The following is a 23,720-nucleotide window of genomic DNA, read 5'->3' as shown; positions in this document are numbered from 1 at the left end:
GACCTGCAAAGTCACAAGTGTGAAGAAAACGTGTTGCTTTTCAGAGCCCTGATGTTGTTTATGCTGTACTTGGCAGCAACAACTGTGGGAAGCTGATTACTGCATTTTGTCTAATTATACCAGGTAAGTTCCATCTAACAGGCTTGGGTTTATTGTGGTGGTGCATCCTTGGATACAGGAACCACCAACAGTTGGACCATGAACCATAAGATGTGTGTGGTGGGGTGGCGGCTGAGGGAGGGGAGGTTTTCTGGAGGCTGCCTTCCTACCTCCTGCTTTTTGAGTCTCTTTCTAGAAGATTCCACCTAAGAGTAAATACTATTGTGTGCGTGGTGTAATGACTCAGTCTCAAAAGAACTGCCCCATGTTGTCGAATACTTTACAAGCCAGGAAGTCACTGCAGCAGCCTGATGAGCAGGACTCAGGTTTCCCAAACTCATTTCTTTGTTTAAAACACAGATTCTCAGACCCTCCCAGAAGAGTACCATTCGATATGTCTGGAGCGGGGCCCAGCATGATTCTTATCCTCAGCCAAATTCGGGAAACATCTATGGGTCATAGTATAATTAGCGCCAGAGCTTTACAGATGAAGAAAATGAGGCTCAGAGAGGTTAGGTGACTTGACAAAAGGACAAACAAGACATGGATGACACAGCCCACATCCAAAAGCAGGTCTGGGTCCGCTGCCCCTCCTCTTAGATTCCATCCCATCCCGGAATCTCACGCTGTCCCCACTAAGACCCTCTAGGTTCAGGGTTTCCCTTTCCTCTGGAATCAGTGTGGTATTTTCCACCTCACCACAGAGCTGACTGTTGTCTCAGCCTTCGGTGGTCTCGGAAGCACCTTCCTGCAGTAGCCCTGGTTGGGACTGGAGGGGCTGATTCCCAAGGGGCTCACAGCGTGTGGCTCCGAGGCCGGGCTGGCTGGAAGGCCTCACAGGGAGAAGGCCGCCACGATCCCGCGGGCTCCCTGGAGGAGGCCCCAGCCCCACCTTCACTCCCCTGGGGGAGCCACTGCCTTTCCAGCTGTTGGTCTAAGACTCCCAATGGGTTGTAAATTAGCTTTACATGTTAGTGGCTGCTAGATGGGGTGACCAGAAAAGAGACCACCCATCCATTTCCTGTGGTGTCTGGTCCCCTCTTTGGATCACATCAGCCGCTTGTCTCCACCAACCCGAGTCGCATTTGGCCCAGGAACCTCAAAGTGGAAGTTTGTAGGGAGAGTGACCAGGCTTCTGAGCTATCCTGGACCGTGTTTGTATTTCTGTTTTCTTCTCTGACTGCGAAAGCGTATACTCCTGCAATCCCTACTCTTCTCACCCCTAACTGCCTCCCGAGGTCCTTCCTTCTCAAAGGCGAGAAGGATGAAGTTTCACTGCTTCATCTGGAAATACGTTCTTTGTACCTAAAGAATCAAGATTGCCGATGGGTGCTGTTTTAGTATTTAAACGTGTGATGCAAATTTCTTATATATTTTCTTCATTTAACTTTTAGTTTAAAATTACTTCATTTTGTTAGAAAATAATAAATGTAAGTAAAGAAAATGAAAAAAATTAAATAATAATATCAACATCCAGAAGCCACCATTGTTAACACCTTGGTATGCAGGCTTTCATACCTTGGGTTTTATAATGCAACTACTCTTTTTCATATGTATATATATATAATTGGACCATACTGTACATAGAGTTTTTAAGCTTTTTTTAAAAAAAATCACCAACATCTTTCATGTAATTAAATATCCATCCACAGCATTACTTTTAATATCTAAAATGTGTTTCAGTGTAAGGATGTTTTATTATTTATTTAATGAGTTCCCTAATGGACACTAAGAATGCTTTTAATTTTTCACGATTATAATATAACAGTGCTCCAATGAACGACCTTCAGGCAAACTCAATTATTTCCCAAGTATACATTCCTAAAAGTAGAATTGTTGGGTTAAAGGGTACATACACTTTTTTAAGGCTAGTACCATTAGGGTACTCTGCTGGAGCCGTCTACCTTCCTGTAGTAGGATGTTAGAAAGTCCCCACTTTCTTCTAATTTTGCCATCCTAGGCATTTTCGTTTGTTTAAAAAAAATCTTTGCCAACTTGATAGGAAAAAAAAAAATGTTATCCTGTAGTTGCCTTAATTTGCTTTTATTTGATTATCAATGTGGTTGGGATTTTTAAAAACATGTTTATTGCTTGATTATATTCCTTCTTGAATTAACTCCCGATGTTCCTTGCTAGCTTTTTAAAATTAATCTTTATTGGCATATAGTTGCTTCACAACGTTGTGTTAGTTTCTGCTGTACAGCAAAGTAAATCAGCTATACGTATACATAGATCCCCTCTTTTTTGGATTTCCTTCCCATTTAGGTCACCACAGAGCACTGAGAAGTGTTACCTGTGCTATACGGTAGGTTCTCATTAGTTACCTATTTTATACATAGTAGTGTATACATGTCAATCCCAATCTCCCAGTTCATCCCACCCTCCCTTCCCTCCCCCCACCCCGGTACATTGCTAGCTTTTAATTTGGGATTTTTTTTTTCTGCTTAATTTATAAGACATCTAATGTTCACCTGGTTATCCACAATGTATAACATAATGGCTGACAAAGAGTAGGCATAAAATGAAGTTTGCTGAACAAATGAATGAATCTTTTTATATGTAAGATAATATGTCATATGTAACAAATACGTTCCCAGTTTGTCCTTTTCCTTTTGATTTAATGAGGGAAACTTAGACATGCAAAAATTTTCTTTTTATGTAATCACATATTTATGCTTGGTGGTTTCTGTCTTTGGGATTCAAGATTAGCAAGGCTCAATTATAATAATTTTTTGAAATGCCTACATTTTTAATTAAAAATATTTAATTCAAATATGTTTCAGTTTATGATATGAAATTAGATACCTAACCTTTTTTTTTTAATGCTTAACTAGTTGGCCCAACACCGTTTGTTAAACATTCCATATTTTCCACATTGACTTGAGATGTCTCCTCACCCATACAAATACTTCTGTATTTATACTATTCATGTGTAGAAAAACTATTTTTAAGTGTTCTCTTCTGTTGCATGACATTTCTATATGTTCCTGCAAAACCCCGTATTATTCTAATTATTGAAACTTAAAATAGGTTTTAAAGTCTGGTAGGGCAAGGCCCCTCATTTTTCAAAATGCGGGGTCCTATTTTAGCACCTTTACTTTTACAGGTGAACTTTTGTAAAGTTTCCCCAAACATTTTGTTGGTACTTTGATTGGCATTGTGTTAAATTTATTCATTAATCGACATCTTTACAATATTAAATCTTCCCACCTCTCCGCCAGCTGGAAGTATTTTGTCCTTCCTCTGAACTCCCTTAGCACTTTATACCTTTTTAAAAATCACTTTTCTAAGCTATACCCACCCAATTTTTCAAACCTGAAACCCGAGAGTCGTCCCCTCCCCTTCCTTCCCCAACCTTCACCCCATCCAATCAATCATCAAGTCCCGTCAATGTTACCTCCTAAATTTCATCCACTTCTGCCTGTCCCCACCACCAGCACTCTAGCCCAAGCTGCCATCGTTTCTGGCCAGGGCCACCACACTGGCCTCCAACTGACCTCCCTAGCTGATCATGGCACTCCCAGCTTTAACTATTCCAACAACTCCCCATGGCACTTGGGATAGAGCCACACAAGCAGGCTCAACCCTCTCTTCCAGCTTGAACCCAACCTCTCTTTAACACTCTTTCTTCCCTGTTCATAGTTGCCATCAAATATATCCCATGTTCTTTCCTACCACAGGGGCTTTGCACATACTGTTTCATGTGTTTCAACTGTCCTTAACCTTCCCTATCGTTTTAAGATTCCTCTGACATATATCCCCAGCATCCTATACAACTCGCCACATTTGTAATTCCTTGTTCAAGTCAGCCTCCATGATGATAACACTAATAGCAATAATAGTATTAATAATACACACCTTTCGAATAATAAGATACAGTTGCTCTCTATTTCAAATGCTTTACATGCAGAGGTGCTCTAGACCTGGTGTGTACCAGCTCATGAGAGCAGGTTGTTAAATTTTCAGGAATGCTGTGAGCTAGCTGATGTCATACTGGTAGCTTGAAATCAGCCATGGTGAGAGTACCTGCACCATGGAAATCAGCAAATGCTGCAAACCAATGCTCCCCCGCCCCTTTTCCCTGGAGAGCTGGCTGTTAAACCTTTACCGGCGCACCACTGTTGCCATGCACTGTATTAGTTAGTCCTCATCACAGGTCTGGAAGGTAGGTAACCCATTTTCTAGATGGGGAAACGAAGAGGTTAAGTCACTCCTGCAAGATTTAAAACTATGTAGAGGCCAGCCAAGCTGTGCGTCCGGCCAGTCTGACCCCAGAGCATGAGCAGTTCATGTTTATTTCGCTATATCATAACGTTGAGGAAGGAAGGTTCCCCCTGGTCTGACTGGTCTGCAGTGGCCCCAGCACAGAGCACAGGGCTGGGCAGAATGGGCACGTTCAACTGATATTTGCTTCAGGAATAAGTCAACGATGTCTCAGCGCATCAGGAAAACAGAACTATTTGCCGACACTGCATTGCTAAACAGAAGTCACCAGGCAGGATGGCCAGAGCCCTGAGTCCTTGTTCTGACTCCACATTGAATTCAACGGGCAAGTCATTTCTCCCTGGGTCTCAGTTATCTCACCTGCAACAGAGGGAGTTTGACCAGATGCTCTTCGATGTCTCATTATCTCTAAAATTTTTGGATTTACATGTAACATAACATCTATTATTTTTACTGTTATGTGGGCTCCTTTTTTTTTCTTTTTTTTTTAAATCTGGCTTATACCCACCTCTCAGGCTGTCATCTGTTCTCTACCTGAGACACTTGCCCCCAATTCATTGACTGCCAGGTGCTATTCTAGCTAACACTGGTGAACCAAACAGAAAACACAGCCCCGAGGAGGTCCAGGGACAGAGGAAATGTGAATGGAGAAGACAGGAGGTCAAAAAGATAAGGACGGAGGCAGACAGATTTCCACACCTGCGATACATGTCTCTGCTCAATGCCCCTTCCTCAGAGAGACCCTCCCTCATTCTCTATCCCGTCCTTGTCACTATCTGAAATTATATCATGTATGTTCTTGTTCTCTGTCTCCCCCTCTAGAATGCAAGCTTTATTAAGATGGGGGGCTTTATCTTGCCCACTTCTATATCCCAGAGCCCAGAGCTGTGCCAGCCCATGGTAGGCATGTAATAAATGCTCATTTAAATGACTCAAAAACTATGTCCCTTTGGAGCTAGAATGGTAAATATTTTATTGCAACTGCAATAGAGTCTTCCATAGATCCACAAAAACAGGTAACCCAACCAAGATGTGCCTATCGCAGAGAGAAAACCTCAAAGGCAAAATGTTAAATATATACCTAAAAATCACCCTCTTCCACCTACTCCTAATTGATATCTAACCCGACATTTACGCTTAAACAAGAACAGGAGGTTAAGTCCAAATGAGAAAGAATACGCTATAAAATAATATTGTTAGAAATTCATAATATGTCTGATGTAGTTTCTTGATTTCTATATTTCTTTCTTTCCCCTTATCTTCTCTTCAAAGTAACAATATTCTAGTTTATCTCCCTGCCCTCAGCTGTTCCCCTGACTAACTCAGTCTTTATATATCAACAGCATTCATTTTTCCTAAGATAACAGTTTTGAGTAACTCTCTCACATAGGAACCTTCAATGTCATCTTAGATCTTGCCAAATTAAGTCCTAGCTCCCATACAAGGCCTTTTTTTCATTTTTTAAAACTGCGGTAAAATACACATAACAAAATTTACCCTTTTAACCCACTTCTAAATGTGCAGTTCAGTAGTGTTAAGTACATTCACTTTGTTGTGCAGCCAACCTCCAGAACTTCTGCATCTTGCAAAACTAAAACTCTGTACCCATTACACAACAATTGCCCCCATCCCCCCAGCCCTGGTAACCACCATTCGACTTTCTGTCTCTATGAACATGAACTTTACATCAGTTCCCCAGGCTTTACTTCATGTGACCCTGCTTTACATCACTCCCGCAGGCTTTTTTTTTACGTCTATTCCCCAGGCTTTTCGTCATGTGACCTTGTTTAATGTCACGTGACCCTGTTTTAGGCACCACGCAGAACTTTTGAGCTGTTTTATGGTTTCCTTCCCTGCCATGCCTAGCTCGTCTCAGCTAAGTTCTGGCATAAGTTCTACCTAAATGGATCCCCACAGCTGTTGAACCAGCCTTCTCTCCTCCAGATACAAGCCCACGTCACCCTTTGCGCCTTTGCACGTAAGAGTCCCATAGTGGAAACTCTCTTCCTTTTTCTCTTTACCGATCCAAATCCTCCCCATCCTTAAAAATGGTCTTCAATTTCATTCATCTCCTCCTTGAAGCCTCATCCCACTGCTGTAGCCCACATTAAAGTCACTCTTCCTGAAACTCGTATTCCATTCACTGGAAATACTAAACATTTTGAACACTCTAATTCTCCTGCTGTTCTGTGCAATATACCATTGCCTCTTCCAATAGTTTCTAAATTTCCAAATAGGGACCATGTCTTCTATGTCGTTGTCCCTTTAACCTGGGAAAAAGTAGTAGATACAATGTAGGCATTCAACAAATATTGAACCAATTAGATCATTTCTACTTTCATAAAATTGTAAAATAATTTGAATCACTCTGCAGCACCATTAGGCAACTTTCTTGAATCCTTTTCAAGAAAATTGAGTTATAGCCAGCAACTTTGTTGAATTTTTTAAATCTGATTTGCTTGGAGAAAAATCTATTCTAGCATGGTTCCAGCTGAATTAAATTCATAAGGATGGACTCCTGAAATGAGGTGCCATGACCGTCTCCCAGACTGCAGAAATTGCTTACATAAAATACAAATTTAGAATCAGGTTCACATGTCCCCGTTCAATGCCTATCGCCCATTCCACCCTTCCCACACCAGTAGGAAGACCTAGAAGAGTCAGAATGATTATAAAGCGTAAAGAGTAGGAACCAGAGCAAAGGTGAACCAGGAGCCAGTCTCCCTTGGAATCGTTTTCTCACCCACCTGTGTAAATGAACCTCCCTGGAGCTCCTTTGCAGAACTGTTTGGATTTATAAGATAATGTCACTTCTACTACTCCAGGAATGTGCCGAGGAGGAGTCTGCACTCTGATGGCATGAGGAGTTATTAGCTGAGGAATAAAATACCTGTTATACGAGTTATCATGCAGATACTGAGCACATGAGCATCTCCTGCTGCTGCCCCCTCCCCCACCCAGGGCAAAGTGGTGCGCTCATGACACCCCAGATGCTTTGAACGCCCTGTCCCTGTGTCTCATGTGTTTCTCTCTCTCACCCTGGAATTTCCTTTCAACCCAACCTGTCTACGCTTCCCTTCCTATCAGCCCAGCTCAAGTCCCTCTCACCTCCCATGCCCACCCAACCCCCATCCCTGCAATCATTCCCTTCCCTCACTCCTACACTGCCGTGACCTCACAAATTGATTTGGCAATTTCCATTACAAACGTAGCACTGTTACATATCTTTTTGTAACTTGTTTTGCTGTTTTTCTCATCATCACAGTAGAAAAATTAGAAATTACAGAAAAATAAAGAGAAAAATGTTAACATTGCATAACCCAGAGACAACCGTTATTAATCTCTGGCATGTTTCCAGTACTTTTCTATGGTTGTGTGTTATATAATTAGATTTTACATCCATAGATACTGTTGTCCTGGTTTTTTTTTTTCCACTTAGCATTATAGCATGTGTTCCCTTTTCCTGTGTCATTAAAAATATTTCAAATAAAATTTTTAAATAAATGATGACACTTCATCATTGAACCATTCTCCTATTATCCAACATCTAGCCAGTTTCTAATTTTTCACAATTATAAACAGTACTGCAGTGAATATTTATCTTTTTAAGGGATCCATGCCTGCAGTAAATTGTGGCTTACATATCTTTTAATCCTGGTGCCCCACTTACAATAGGTACTCAGTAGTGTGTGTTCATGCCGCTGACATTGCAGAATTACTAGTTTCCCCAGATCAAAACAATCTTTGGGGCAAAGAAAATCAGGGAAGCGAGTTGCCTTTGCCTACCTCGCTCCATACAAGCATAGTCCCAAACACCACTTGGAGGCCATCAAAGAAGTTGTCCCCAATGATGATGACCATGGCTCCTCCGGTGGTCCAGCCTTCACTCGGGCTAATGGCTTTGATGCATGGAGTAGCTAAGAAGATAGGGAAGAAAAAGTCAGGTTTGCCCTTTGGTGGTTGAAGTTTGGAGTTTGGGGGCTGGCTGCGCTTGAAAGCTCTTGGTCATCTAAGAAGTTCAAGTTGAGCTTTGCTGACTTGCCATCATTCCCTAATTGGTTGTTGGTTTTCACCAGGTCATCAAAGCCTAATGAGTTGACCACTATATATGAAAACGGCTAATTGTGCAAAAGGTGCTTTTAAAACTCTGTTGTTTTTCCCCATACTTTTATAAGTTGTTCATACTACAAATGTGTAAATCCCTTTGCTCTCCCCACCTCCTCTGTCCCAAGATGTTAAGATCTACAGGGTCTGTTAATGTGCTAGAGAGAGAAGGAGAAAGCAAAATCTATCATAGTTGAAGGTTTTTTTCAGCTCTATCAAGAGACAATTTCTAATCACTTTCCTAACTTTGTAGGAAGGATTTTCCCTCCTTCTTCCATATGTTCAAGGCCTCTGGACTTTACATCCCAACAGGAACCCAATATGGTTTTCAGGCCATAACTAAAGTCAATCCATCACTCCATTTCCAAAGTTGACAGGGTCAAAGGTGGAGGAGAACTTTGGCAGGACTCCAAAAACACGAGCCCCCTTTGAACAGCCAGTCAATCACATCCAATCAGTCAAAAGAAACTGGATGGGTTCCTAGTTCTGAACCCTGGGATTTTCTTCTCCCCTTTCAGTGCCCACTGTGGGAGAATTAACACCACTCCAAATTCTTTACTGATTCAATCATTTTCTTTCAGTTCATTAATTCCTGTTTGAAATGATACAAGACACATTTTAAGGGCCAAGATGGGGTGGGGTCTGGTGGGCAGTATACAGCAAGACATCACACTAAAATAGGAGCCTCATTTAGCCATTCATTCTATATTACAAGAGTTGAGTTGTACACTAATGAGTTGAGGAGTGGGGAAAAAAGAATGTAGATGGGATTTACTTAGGTTTGTCAGTTATCTTCCTCGATATACTTTATTTTTTTGGACAACTTGAAGTTTAACAGTTACCAGTATTTCTAATTACTTTAACGCACTTGGAAAACTACCCAGAGCAGACCATGATTTCTTCTTGTCCAAGCAAACAAAAATCAATTAGTGTCAGTTTCATTCTGCACATTGTTTTGTTTTGCCCACAATCTGTTTAAGGGCACATCTGACACTTATTCATACATGTCTGGCACAGTAATGTTCCTGTTTAACTAAGATGTCATAGGCCTACATTTGCCTGAAATGCCCCTCTAGCAAGAAAAGAAAAAAAAAGAAAATCCCACAGAACTGAATGAAAGAGCCGGTGAGGCACGGGGGCCTGAACATTGGCTGGGAGATGTGTGGGGCTTACATGAAAGCAGGCAGAAGTCACTGTTTACAGCTTCATTTTTAAATCCACATGGCCTTGTGTACTTTCTCCACTCCTACTCAGAGACATCAGTTTGAAATTCAAACAAGGAAATTTGTGGAGAACATCATTTGTCTGCCAGGCTCAGCCTGGACAGCAGAGAGCCCTACCTTCCGACGGGTCCAGCCTTCTCGCTCTCCGCCCGTGCTTCGAGTTGTTGTGAACAAACATGTTGTCGGAAACAGCCAGCACGTGTCCATCCACGTTCACTGTTGTTGACAACACGACCTGCAGATTTCAAGGATAAAGTGGGGGGGAGGGGTTGAGTTAGTTTCCCAGAAAGTCGTAAAAGGTGCAAAACTCTTTTGCCAGACTTCCATATGGCTAACAAGGGACGGACCAGAACGTTGGGATGAGGCATGCTCCCGGCATCTCGACGGGTTAGCCGCCTCCTGTAACAATAGCAGAGCGTCACGGAAAAAGAGGCCGCCTTTCGCCCACGTGCTGTCACGTATTTGTGCTCCAGCTATGCCCAGGTGACGAAGTGTGGCAGCTGGCGATCTGACTGGCTGGTTCTAGGAAACTCATCTCTATCAAAGGACTTGGACGATCATTCCCAGGTGACCCTTCGGGCTGCAGTTGCAACAAGGAGCAGATTGTGTGTGATCAGGAAGCTAAGACGGAAACACCAGCTGGGAGGTCATTTCTCATTTCTCGGGAATGGGTTCTTGAACATCTGACGTGTGCCAGAGTAACGCTGGGGTATGGACATGCTGCCTGATGAATTGTACCTGGTGTCCCCCATGCTGGAGAGCAGCGGCGGAGATGCTCAGACCTTGGGTGAGAAGGTAAGGTTTCGGAATTCGGTGCTGACAATGTAGGACGTTTAGCATCTAACCAGCCAAAAGGGAAGAGATGGGTGTGGAGTAGTGGAAGGGCATGATTTAAAGTCCAACAAAACGGAACTCAAATCCCATGCCTGCTACTTCCTAACTTAGAACCTTTGAAGAATTATACTTAACCTTTTCGGCTGTCCACTTTTCTTATCTGTAAAACATACACAACAATGCCTATCTTGAGGACCGAATGAGATAAAATGAGGATAAAATGAGAAAATAAATGTAAAGCATTTATGGATGAGTTCCCATCCTAGTTGCCTCGCCCCTGCCTTGTTTGGCCAGTCGATAGGACAGAGGATATTACTCATTGAGCCCCTCCCAGAGTCTAAGCTCTGGAGGGGAGGCTCCAGCAAGGGGGACTCAGGGGCTAGGTAACCACAAAAGTTACAAGGCATAGTCCCTACCCTCAAAGAGCTTACTTTCAGGTTGGAGAAACATGGCAAACAAGCAAAACAAGTAGCACAGAGAATGAGGTCAGATTGAGTTCTATGTGTGTGCTGCAGATCAGGGTGCAGGAGCAGTTCAAAGAGGTGGCGATCAGCCAAGGAACAGTGGGAAAGCACAGCAGAAATGCATTGACTTGGGCATATCCACCACCGACTTACTGACCCAGGAAGGCGAGCCATCCTAGATACCAGTCTACCTGTTAGTTACGCATGGCATTTTTTTTTTGGAGAAAGGAACTTGTTACGTACATATCCATGTATATGTATAGACCTGAGGAAAGGCATTGAATAGATACGTAATGAAGAGCTGTGTTTAAAAATGGCTCTTCCTGTCCACTCCCAAATTAAATTCACTGATATTCTACTTGGAATTTTTCTGCCATCCCTTCCTTACTTATTAAACGAAGTGGGGACAAACCTTGACCCTGCCTTACTCTTAATATGAAAGAAGATTCACTGGACAACACTTAAAGGTTTTTTTTACTATGAATTATTTCAAGCAAACAAAATAAATATAATGAACCCCCTTTTTTTTTAAGTGAAATTTACATGCATTGAAATGTACAAATCTTAGCTGCACAATTTTGACAAATGGATACAACTAGGTAATCCACACCATATCACAACATAGAACATTTCTATCTCCCCAGAAAGTTACCTGGTGCCCCTGTTCAATCCACCCTACCCTCTACCCCTTGCCAAGGCAACACTCTCCTGAATTTTTTTAACCTTAAATAGGATTTCAGATGGTATCTCTAAAAAAAATTTTTATATATATTGTAATATAATAAGGGTTTGGAGAACCCCTAAAATCATGAGTCCACAAAGTATTTCACCTAGCCTGGTGCCACGGCATAACAGTGGCATACAGGAATTTTTACATGGACATAAATGGCTGTAGTTATCAACTCAAAAGCATTCACTGAGCTCCTGGTATGTACTGGGTATTATTATGTCAGGCCCTGGAGATTCTAAGACCACAGAACAATGTGTTCCTGGTTGGCTAGTGTCTCTCCCACACTTCAGCTCCTCACTTGTGAAGGCACTACCGATTCGGTGTCCCTGCCTCGCTGTGACACCAGAATGAACTTAAAGGAAACTCCGTTGTCATTCAGAAAATTATATCACTGTAATTGCTCACAATTCAGGGATGCAGCCTGTCTAGCTCCAGGTCTGTTTTCAATTGTGTCCATGTTAACATGGTAAGAGTCTGGGGAAAGGCTTTCCAGAAAGTTCCTATCGTGCGGTGGCAACCATAAGACAGAGACATCCATCACTCCCTGCAAGGGCACGAGGCACAAGCTCTTATCAGGGCCTCTCAGCAGAGCTCAGGATGGAATCATAGTCAAAGGGAGAGAGGGGCTGAGTCTCCTGGTCCTGGGGTTAAGATGAACACGAAGGCTGAAAGCAATCACCTCTGTTTCTGCTTACCAGCAGAAAATAATAGGACAAAGCGGAGTAAAAAAAAGAGGAATCGGATCACTTTTATAAATTGTGTGCGTGAATGGATTTTCAAAGACATAGCTGTTAAGATGCAGGGGTGGCAAAGAAGGTAGGCTCCAAAATCACTCTTAGTCTTTGGCTTTGTAACTGAAAGGATGCTGATTTCATCACATTATTCAGGTAAGACCAAACAAAGAGTATGTCTTAGTTTATATGCATAAAATACCACACCCACTCCTCAGCTTAATACTTGCTGTTCCCTTGATCAGGAACACTGTTCCCATCCTTCAATGCACAAGTTAAAAAAAAAAAAAAAAAAAAAGACATAGCTGTCATCCCTGGAAAAAACCAAAAACGAGAGGGTGGTTCAGGCTTTAACTGCTAACGAGCTGTGCTAGGCACAAGGAGGGGAACCTCAACCTGTGTGAAGATTATATGGATGTGAAGAGCATTCTCTCCGAGACCACGTTAATTCATTCCACAAGCTCCTTTTTACACTGTACTTGAACGCTCCTCGTGCATTCCTGCCACAAAATATGGGGCTTTCTTGAGCCAGCTGATTTCATCATTGTCCATTTGGGTGGAGTGAGACTTGGTTCCAAAGAGAACATTTCCCGAATGACATACCCTGATGGTTCAGATGCACTTCATTATTTTCTATTAACAATGGAAATAAATTTTAATCTCTTGCTGGCTAGCGCTGGCCTCTCATGACAGCAAGGGAATTAACCTGAATTATTTCAGTGTCTGCAAAATTTATTACAAGATTTTAAATTATGTCCAAATGTATGTGCGTGTGCCTGTATATATATAGAAATGAGGCAAGTTCCCGTTTTTAATATTCCAAATATCTTAGACTTTGAGGGATCTAAGAGAGCCTGCCAATTTAACTGAATTTACAAAACGTAAAGGATTTGATACACAAACTCCACCACGTGAAACCAGACATGTTTGGTGGTGGTTCTTTTTTTTAGGAATGGTTGTTTTTCTTATACATGGAGACACACACAAATATTGACTTTTCCATACACTCACTGTCCTTCTGGAAGAGTGAACGACATGATGGAGGTGAAGATACATTTGGTACATTCAAAGCTTCGAATTTAACTTCCTTCACTATTTTCTGATGAACGATGACAACACTGATATTATTCTATTCGGAGAAGTTAAAGTTTCTGAATGTTTGAAGACTGAAGGAAGTGGATTGTGCATTCCAGCATCGTCTCCCTCCCAGGCCTTCCCCTTCCACAAGCCAACTTCTTTCCCCCAGTGAGTATTTCCTGGGTCACAAAGGCTGACCTTTTCCATCTGGAATCAATCAGTCAACCCCTGACAACTTCCTGAAACACCTCACTCCATTTCCTGTTCTCTCCCCCTTCTCTCTTTCCCCCTGGTTTGCTTCACTCTTCAAAACTGCAGGCCACAGCAGCTTAATGTTAGAGGGTCAGACACAGTTAGACTCCAAAACACTACACAAGGACACCTTTGACCTTCAAAAATCTTTACATCTTAGCTAAACAAATCAAGGTCAACATTTCTTACCATTACCTTGTTAACTATTTGTAGGCATCTTTGCCAACGATCTTCTGATCACAGATTCATCAATACCGCTTGTTCTCCTAAGATCATAAACTGATCTGTTTTAGAAGTAGCGAATTTAGTATTGACAAAATAGCATTAGTATTTTAGTTTGAGGTACCTGAAACTAAAAATCTCGAGTGTTATAATAAACATATGGAGAGTATTCCATCCAAAAGGACTTCTCTGTCTCATCAGTGTCTCCTATCACCTAAACCTGATACCTACTCTTTTATACAGCTGTCAGATTCTCCTGGCACTGCCATTCTGCTGGCACAGCCCGAAAGGATGCCAATTAGGAATACAGATGTCCATAATTTGTGTGGGATGGACCCCCAGCTTTTGCTGTTGACACTGGTGACAGCTTTCATTTGTTTCTCAAAGTTGGTGTATCTGTATTTCAGCTCAAAGCTCCAGTAGGAGAGTCTGCAGATCTGAAAACTAAGCCATTGTAGACTAGCGCTCTCCTCAACTGGTACGCTTCAACTCAACACAAAAGCAACAACCAATTATATTCACGCAAATATCATTTACGACACGGTAGCTTTCATTCAAGGTGTCAAGAAAGAGAAGTAAGGATCTATGGAAATTGCTTGCATTTTTTTAAGCGAAAGTAGTTTTTCACGTTTTGCCATTCCTCATTTTGTTTAGCGTGATCTCTAATTTTGGGTGAGGCCAGATCAATAAACGCAGACCAATTGGTGCGTGACAGTGTAGGTTCCATTTTGAATCATCCAGTTAAAAGGCAGTTTTAGCTGATTATACAGAAGTAGAAACGCGAATAAAAAGTTTGTATCTCCCCTTGAAAAATACAAGAAAGTCTTAAGAACAAAAGCTACAACTGTGCGAGCCGTCCACTCAAAGTACTCAAGAAAACGGATTGGCTTTCTCAAATTATATTTTCCTTCTCATTACCCAAAAGCACTCCCACGTCCCCCACTCTAATAATTTATACAAAGCGGGAGCTGAGTTGTAAAGCGCTCTTTCCTGCCTATAAAAGGCCACAGTGGGAGTTACCCTTTAGGTGGACACATCCGTTAATCTGCCTGTACAGCTAATTTTCCAATAGAGAAGCTGTTTCTTTGGCATCAGAATGACAGCATGTGGCAGGAGGACTTCTACCACCCTGATTTATTCCCACCATTGGGTTATTTTTACGCCTCACTCCAAAATGTCTATGGCTCTTTGGAACATCACACTTAAAAAAAAAAAAAAAATCTATCCTTCTCAAAGCTCTAACTGTATGACTTAGTTGAATCAGAGGAATGACCAGCTTGGATACTACTCCCAGCCAGGCTTTCTCAGCTCATACCCAGGTGTTCCTACAAAGACCCTAAGTCTCATACAGGAGGGTAAAAGAAAAAGAGAAGTCAAAATGAAAAAGGTGTGGAATGACTAAATGATCTGCTCCTTGAAACAGGCAAGAATCCCAGTGTCTGTACTTGCTAGAGAATCATCACATTGGTTGGAAACCTCCCTGTATGGGTCAGAGTTCTTGCTTTGAAAACACACCCAATTCTACTATTAGTCAGACACATTTCCCCTCCATTTCAATGAGGATCATGTACCTTCTAACTGAAGATGGGACGTTTGGTAGTTTAATCTCAGTAAAGTTACAATAGGTAGCATTTAGAGCCCACTCGACGTGGAAAACTCTGATACCTACTTACAAACATGCGTACACCAAGCTAAATAAAATGGCCTCGAAAATCCCTGTTATTTTGCCAAGTACGGAAAAAAATTCTTTATGACATTTTATTTTTTATTTTATTTTTTTTTTAATTTTTTTTTTTTTAGAAATTCACGTTCTTTTATTTATTTATTTATTTATGACTGTGTTGAGTCTTCGGTTCTGTGCGAGGGCTTTCTCTAGTTGCGGCAAGTGGGGACCACTCTTCATCGCGGTGCGTGGGCCTCTCACCATCGCGGCCTCTCTTGTTGCGGAGCACAGGCTCCAGACGCGCAGGCTCAGTAATTGTGGCTCACGGGCCCAGTTGCTCCGTGGCATGTGGGATCTTCCCAGACCAGGGCTCGAACCCGTGTCCCCTGCATTGGCAGGCAGATTCTCAACCACTGCGCCACCAGGGAAGCCCGTTTATGACATTTTACATCTGGAAATGGAATTAAATTCATGATGTGCTTTTCCCTTATAACTGTTCAGTTGCTATATATGTTATTTCAGCTTTCCCAAAGCATAACTATTATGTGGGATTTTATTTTCCACCTGTGGAAGGAGGAAAGAAACACAGAGACCACTAAAGGGACAGAGGAAATCAAGACAGACTTCTGGTTGTGGTGGGCAATCAGGTTTGGAGTCCATATCGTGAGAAGAAATACTCCACTGATGTTTTTAAACACTGGCGAGTTCTCACATTCGACGAGGGGAATCTGATGAAACAATTTGTCTAAGCCTCCGTAATTCAACCCAGGCAAAGAACAAACAAATTGGCTACTGCAAATTGTTTCTCCCTACCTCTTTATTCTTGGCACACATTACATTTTCAAGCCAGATTTAAAGCCCGGGTTTTTCTTTGTTACTAGACTTCAGAGTCTCCAAAATTACCTTTAAACACCTACCTACCCCGTAAGTATGGATTTTGTCATCCTTTTTTTTTTTTTTAAGGAATTCCCAGCATTCTTAGCAATCGCTGGTGTTTCATATTCCCCAAGGTTACATTTTCTGTTCAGTTGAGTATCAAGTAGCAAACGAGAGAACGCAAAGTTGATTGCTGCTGAGACAGATGTGGGGCGTTCTGGAGTTGCTCACAGCAAGGGAGGGGGCTGTGGCATTAATGACATAAGTCCTGAGAAGATACGTTCATAAGTCACCAGACAGCGCTGTGTTTCAGTGAGTCAGAGGTATTTTGTGATCTTCCGGGCACCGTACCACATGCAATGGAAGCCTCCAGAAAACACTGTCACTACCTCAAGGCGTTTACCGTGCAACTGATAAAGCAGAACAAACACTACACATAATCAGGAGATATTACTATGTGGTAATACAAAATTGAGGGCTGAATTATGTGGCCACTGTATCCTCTAGGAGTCCAAAGGTAAGAAAATTAACCCTAACTGAAGGCAGTAACAAAGAGTTTCATCAAGGAAATGAGATTTGAGATAGGGCCTTGAAGAGTTGAAAAACTTTTATTATACAACTCAAGGGTACCAAAACGATTATTCTGGCAATAAAAAAAAAAAATTCTAACTGGCGTAAGTGGAGCAGTATGCCAAAGGGCATGTCTGCTGGCATATTTTGGCAAGTTTGGCTTAGGATGGACACCTTTTAGAGCTTGTTTTTAAAAAACTAGTTGAATAGGTACGGAAATCAAGTGCCAATTTTTTTATCCTGCATTTTAGGTCATCAGGAAGCCCAAAGGTCATTAACCTGCTTTACAACCAAATTTCTCTTCATCTCAAAGGCCAGGCTACATCTACCCTACATCATTTTATTCCATTGAGGGCGATGCTTGTCCCATCTGAAACGTATGCCAAGAGGGATGGCTATGGTCCAGGGCAGTATTTTACTAGCAAACATTTTGAGGCTCACAGGGGAGCCTTAACACATTCGATGCCATTCTTGATTTGGCTGGGCCATTCTCTTTCACCAAACTCTGTCCCTAGGGACCTCGTGAATCACCTGTCATGCATCAAAACCCAGGAGCACGTAGGACCCATAAGCAGCTTAAGAATCTATGCACTCTTATTGTGAAACTAAGAAAGCTTTGCTTTCCAGGAAGTTCTGCATCTGATGGTCCTGGAAAATGTTCAAGGGTAGGTTTTAGTGCCCAAATTTGAGTCTTTTAAAATGTTGGAGCATTTAGGGTTTGTTTCCACCTAACTGAAATCTAACATATCCTTTCCCAAGGGTTATATAGGCAACTACCTGCTTTTGTGTCTCTCTTTTTCTCCCACAAATAATTCAAAACACAGTTCCTGTGTGAGTTGGTCAAAATTCTTAAACCCTAATTCTTGTCCCCATGTGAGATACCAAAAGTACAGGGTGATGGGGGTGGGCAGAGGGTATACTGTCCAACAGGCAAGAGCTTGAAGTTACCCACAGAAAGCTTTCCCCAAGGTTACAGCATTAGACTGGGCAGAAGATCCTCAGACCTTCAGAGGTTTTTTTTTCTGACTCCAAATAGATAATTACTATTTCTTAACTTGGACTTGCTGGCTTGTGCTATCACCAGATAATGGACCCACCTGTTGATCAGAGAAGCCATAAGTCAAGTGCTTTTCATTCTGTGCTTTAAGTGTGTGGCTCAGTAGCCCAGCAACTTTCACACGGTGGGTGACATCACAGAGCAGCTGGGGTGGCTCTTGAACTGAGAGACTTGAACTGAAGAAACCTGCAGGCAGCTGGAGCTGTATTAAATTTTTACCATTTGGAGTTAATTTAAACTCTTGTTTCCCTCTTCACGGGTGTGAGAGAAATATTCACCATTTTTTTTATTTAAGGAAAATAGATGGTGATGCCATTAAAACGTTTTATATAAGAGCTGGGGTTTAAGAAGTCATACGGGTTTGTTGGATGGAGCTTGGCCCTGTTCCAAGGCATGAGTAGCCCTGCCCTTTGCTCTCGCATCGTTTAGTCAAATAGATGAATGGCCGCCACCCAGCTGTGTGGACGAGGGGCCCTGCCATCCACGTGAACTTCCCTGTTGTTTTTGTACAGTGGTTGCATCCAGCACGTTGCAGTAACAGGCTGTAGGCCTCCCACATTATCCAACTACTCTGATGACGTCAGTCCGTCCTCACACGCCTCACTTCGTTTCTCCATTCTGATGGAGGAGATCTTGGTGTCTTCCCACCAGTGTGCATGTCTGCTTTCTTCCTCAGAGGTCTGTGAGACCTGCTAGGTGTGTCCTTGCAAAGCACCAACCCCTCCCTCACCTCCTCCGGGACCCCCTCAAAAGGCCCTTCTAGCAGGCCCCTCCTGGGGTTGTACACAGATCCCTATAATCAAACAGGAATCAATTCAGCACTGACGTCTCTCCCAACCTGACCCTGGAAATGACTTTTCTTTCACCTGAAATGTATGCACCCCTCCACACCTCTTGAATTCTTATCTTTTGAAGCAAAGGATGGCAAGAACTGTTGATGTATCTCCATTCTCTCCCTGACATAGCTATATAACAAAATGATTACTTTGGTGGACCTCATCTAAAAAGGGAATCATTTAGGGGTGAACTTGAGACACTCGAGAGTCACTCAGAAAAGTTCAGCAAACGCTAGGAAGAATCTTTATCCCAATAACAAGAAAGCTACACACTGGAATGAAGGAATTCATTTTAAATGATTCTAGGGTTGGAGATTCAAGGCACCTGCTACCAACTCCAGAAAGAGTAATGTAGCAGTTGGTGCTGCCCATGTGATGGGAAATACTGCAGTCTTCTACAGTGGTCAGGTCTGTTTAAAACAGAGTCCTTTTGAGGCAGGGCGGGGTGGGGGAATTGGTAAGGCCTCTAAGCTTCCCAGCGTCAAGTACGTGACCTGCTGACATGTGTCCTATTATAGCTGATGCTGTGGAAAACTCTGGAAGCTATTGGGAAGAGCATCCACACTTGCTATTATGACAATGGCAGGTAGCACTGAGCTCCCATACCATCTGAACTTGACCACACCGCTGAGTCCCAGCAGGCAATACAAGGACAGCTGGCACCAGGGCCCCTGTGCTTAGTCAGTTCACTGGAAGACCTCAGAGAAGCAGAGCTAAGCTACATAAATCATTCATTTATCTCACTTTCCTTATCTCCCCACTAGGATGTAAGTCCCACAAGGGTGAGGAATTTTCTCTGTTTTGCTTGCTGATATATCTGCAGCACCTAGGATAGTGCCTGGCTCACAGAATTTCCTCAGTAGTATTGGTGGGTGAATGAATCAATGAATGAGGGCATCTGTGTTTTCACTCTGACTTGGAGCAGACCCAGCCAGCCTGTCTATGAGAATGAACTGGCAACAAAAGCCCTGATTGTTGTCAACTTCTACTGTGTTTCAGGACTTGAATGTGGGTAATGACAACATGCCTGACTCTTCCAAGAAAGTGGCTTGATTTTCTTCTGGATTTTCCAACTGCCTGCTCTCCACCCACGATGCAGAGAAATAAAGAATGGGGTACATTATGTCTTAACAGGCCTGTCAGCTTAAACTAGACATAAATTTCTTTTCCTTTCCTTCACCGAGCTGTTAATCTGTGTGTTTCAACTAACTGTTCCATTTCAAGGAGGGCAGAAGTGATTTTCTGCCTTAATGGTCCATGGATTCAGATACTTTGGGGGCCCTTTTCTTATTTTCCTTCCTTCATTTCTCCCTCCCTTTCTCCCTCCCTCCCTCCCTTTCTTCCTTCCTTCCTATCTTTTTTCTTTCTTTCTCTTAAAAATTCATTTAATAGGGCTTCCCTGGTGGCACAGTGGTTAAGAGTCCACCTGCCAATGCAGGGGACATGGGTTCGAGCCCTGGTCCGGGAAGATCCCACATGCCACGGAGCAACTAAGCCTGCGAGCCACAACTACTGAGCATGCGAGCCATAACTACTGAAGCCCGCGCACCTAGAGCCCGTGCTCGGCAACAAGAGAAGCCACCGCAATGGGAAGCCCGCGCACCACAACGAAGAGTATCCCCTGCTTGCTGCAACTAGAGAAAGCCCGCGCACAGCAACGAAGACCCAACGCAGCCATGAATAAATAAATAAATAAATAAATAAATAAATAAATAAATAAATAAATAAATTCAATTAAAAAAATTCATTTAATAACAATTTTTTGAGCTCCACAGAGTGACTGGCATTGGGGAGAAATACAAAAATAAATAAAACATAGAGATTATCCTCAAGCAGCACACAGGCTATTAGACAAATAATAATTGGAAGACAGTGTGATCAGTGGCATAGTAGAAGCCTGTAGAGAAGTACGTTGGCCAATAGGTCTGCCAGAAAATGCCTCACTAAAGAGGTGACGCTCAGCTGCAGGCTTGGAGCATGAGCAGAGGTCACAGGTTGGTGAGGAGTGAAGGGTTCCCTGGCAGAGGGGTGAACATGTGAGAAGGTTCCAAGCAATAGTCCACGGAATAGAAATCAGTGAGGTGTGCCTGGTGGGTGGGGGAACGTATGGCAGCATCAGGGGGGGCGCATGGCAGAAGCCCTGCCTGGTATGAAGCTACTTCTCAGCCATGCCTTGTAAAATCTGAGCTTTTGTCCATGGACAGGAGATATTTTTAACCTGCTTTAAGCAGAGGAGTGACATGTTTAAAGCAGCCGTGCTGAGGATGTATTAGACGAGGAAGGAGGAGAGGCAAAGGGCCTATTGCAGTTTTTCGGGAGAGAGAGGTGGATCTCACAGATACTTAGGAGGAAGGCGCGGATCAGGGAGGAAGCACTGAGTTCTGCCGTGAGCATGCGCTCACTAGTCATCCACGGGAAGATGCCCAGGAGGGAGGCAGAGCTGGGGGTCTGCAGCTCCAGAGAAGGGGGAGGTCTGAGGTTGTGGAGCCGGGAGTCATCGGGAACAGGTGGTCTTTACAGCCAAGAGAATGGGAAGATCATCAGGATGAGTCCTAAGTGGACAGGTCCCCATCGTAAGGGTTAAATTACATGGAGGGTGCCCATTGGGTGTTAGATGAATTTCATTTCTTTAGCTCAAGGGTCCGTGGAATTCTCGGAGATGTCTTAAGAGGTCTCGGGACCCCTGAAATTTTAAGCAAAACTTTGTTGGAATGTAGCTTTTTACTGGGACAAAACTACAGCTTATACCAAATTCTCAAAGGGGTCTGAGCGCCGCCCCCCCCGAAAAAGGGTTAAAACCCTTGTGTTTCGATAAATATTTTATATGCCCATGATACTTAGGACTTGAACTGAATGAAAGAGAGGTTTGGTTCAGATTGGAAAATAAGTTTGATATAATGACTTTGTTCTCATTTGATCAGTTTTGGAAAAAGAATTTAGGTTCCACCAATGTTTGGGGGATAGTGGAAAGAGAAGGGGTGAGAGAGGAGAGAGAGTTTGGCTGGATTCATGGTTTGGTTAGAAATATTTTGTATTTTTATCCTGCTCAGATCAAATCTCCACAAAAAAACAGAACAAAACAAAACAAAAAAAACACTTCAGATTAAATCTACGTTTGATCATATAACAAAAGTAGAGAATTGAAGTTATTTGTCCATATGGTTTAAAATTATTACATTTGTAATTCTGAATGATATATATGTATATTCTAGGAATTCCTAAGCTACCATTCCTTTAGATCACTCTCATGATTATCTACCATCTCTGGTTTTGTTTCATATTTTGAACTTGATCCAAGCTCTTCACTTGACCATTACAGCACATAGTCAAGCCTTTCTCCATGTACAAGATCTTTCATGGAAAGCTATACTTGTCATAGAATCTGAGTACAGTATAAAAATTGTCAATTCTTTTGTGAATCAAAGGATACTGTCAAGAAAGTGAAAAAAGCCAGTGATAGAATGAGAAAAATATTTGCAAATCACTTATCTGATAAGAGCCTAGTATTCCGAATATATAAAGAACTCTTACAACTCAACAATAAAAAGGTAAACCAATTTGAAAATAGGCAAAAGATTTGAATAGAGATTTCTCCAGAGAAGATCCACAAATGGCCAAAAAGTACATGAAAAGATGCTCAAATCGTTAGTCATTAGGGAAAGACAAATCAAAGCCATAATGAGATACCACTTCACACTTACAGGATGGCTAGGATTTTTTCTTTTTAAACAGGAAATAACAAGTAGTGGAAAAGATATGGAGAAATTGGGACCTTCATACATTAGTGATGGGAATGTAAAATGGTGCAGCCACTGTGGAAAATAGCTTGGCATTTCCTCAAAAAGTTAAAGCTGGAGTTAGCATATGACCCAGAAATTCTACTCTTAGGTATATACTCAAGATATCAAAAACATGTTCACAAAATAACTTGTACATAAATGTTCATAACAGCATTATTTATAAAAGCCAGAAAGTAGAAACAACCCAAATGTCCATCAACTGATGTACAGATAAACAAAATGTGGTATATTCTTACAATGGAATATTATTCAGCCATAAAAAGAAATGAAATACTGACACATGCTACAATATGGATGGACCTTGAAAACATTATGCTAAGTGAAAGAAACCAGACACAAAAGGCCACATATTGTATCATTCCATTTACAGGAAATGTCCAGAATAGACAAATCTGTAGAGACGGAAAGTAGATTAGTGGTTGTCAGTGGGTGGAGAGAAAAGGGAATTGGGAAGTATGGGGTTTCTTTCTGGGATGATGGAATGTTCTGGAATGATATGGTGGTAATTGTTGCACAACACTATGAATATACTAAAAGCCACTGGATCGTACACTTTAAAATGGTCTAAATGATGAATATATGTTATATGAATTTTATCTCAATAAAAAAATGCAAAAAAATTTTTTTCCAGTTGACTTTAGCTCTACCCCAGAAATAAGACAGTCCTAGAATCCACAGACTTAAAAAAAAATCTTTTCCCTTGTCTTTGCAAAAGTCAAGTACATTCACATAGGATGAGAATTCCTCGTATTTTGAGATGAACAATATTTATTCTAACCCTGTTAAAAAATTCAGGCACATTAAAAATTTCACTTAGTAAATAACTGGAGAAGTAGAGGAAATATTAGGTGCATCTGCATAGTGAGTACATTTCTAAAATTGGGGATAAATAAAATAAATAAAATGACAAGGCATTCGATTTAAAGCCTCCTAGAAGTGTCTTCTCAAATTTAAAACT

The 23,720-nt window shown here is 41.9% G+C and overlaps 1 protein-coding gene across 1 annotated transcript in view; it reads right to left on the bottom strand.

Moving 5' to 3' along the window:
• Window positions 1–23,720, bottom strand: part of EBF2 (EBF transcription factor 2) — a 194,221-nt gene that overhangs the window by 30,957 nt on the left and 139,544 nt on the right. Inside the window, exons 9-11 of the mRNA XM_059926240.1 lie at window positions 9,768–9,885; window positions 8,110–8,240; window positions 7,071–7,197 (exon numbers count right to left, since the gene is read on the bottom strand). Coding sequence (XP_059782223.1) covers window positions 7,071–7,197; window positions 8,110–8,240; window positions 9,768–9,885 — 376 coding nt within the window. The remainder of the gene's footprint in view (window positions 1–7,070; window positions 7,198–8,109; window positions 8,241–9,767; window positions 9,886–23,720) is intronic.

Source organism: Balaenoptera ricei, chromosome 6 (assembly GCF_028023285.1).
Source record: "Balaenoptera ricei isolate mBalRic1 chromosome 6, mBalRic1.hap2, whole genome shotgun sequence".
NCBI lineage: Eukaryota > Metazoa > Chordata > Mammalia > Artiodactyla > Balaenopteridae > Balaenoptera > Balaenoptera ricei.
Note: the sequence above shows the minus strand (reverse complement) of the source record. Positions and strands in the feature narration are given on the sequence as shown.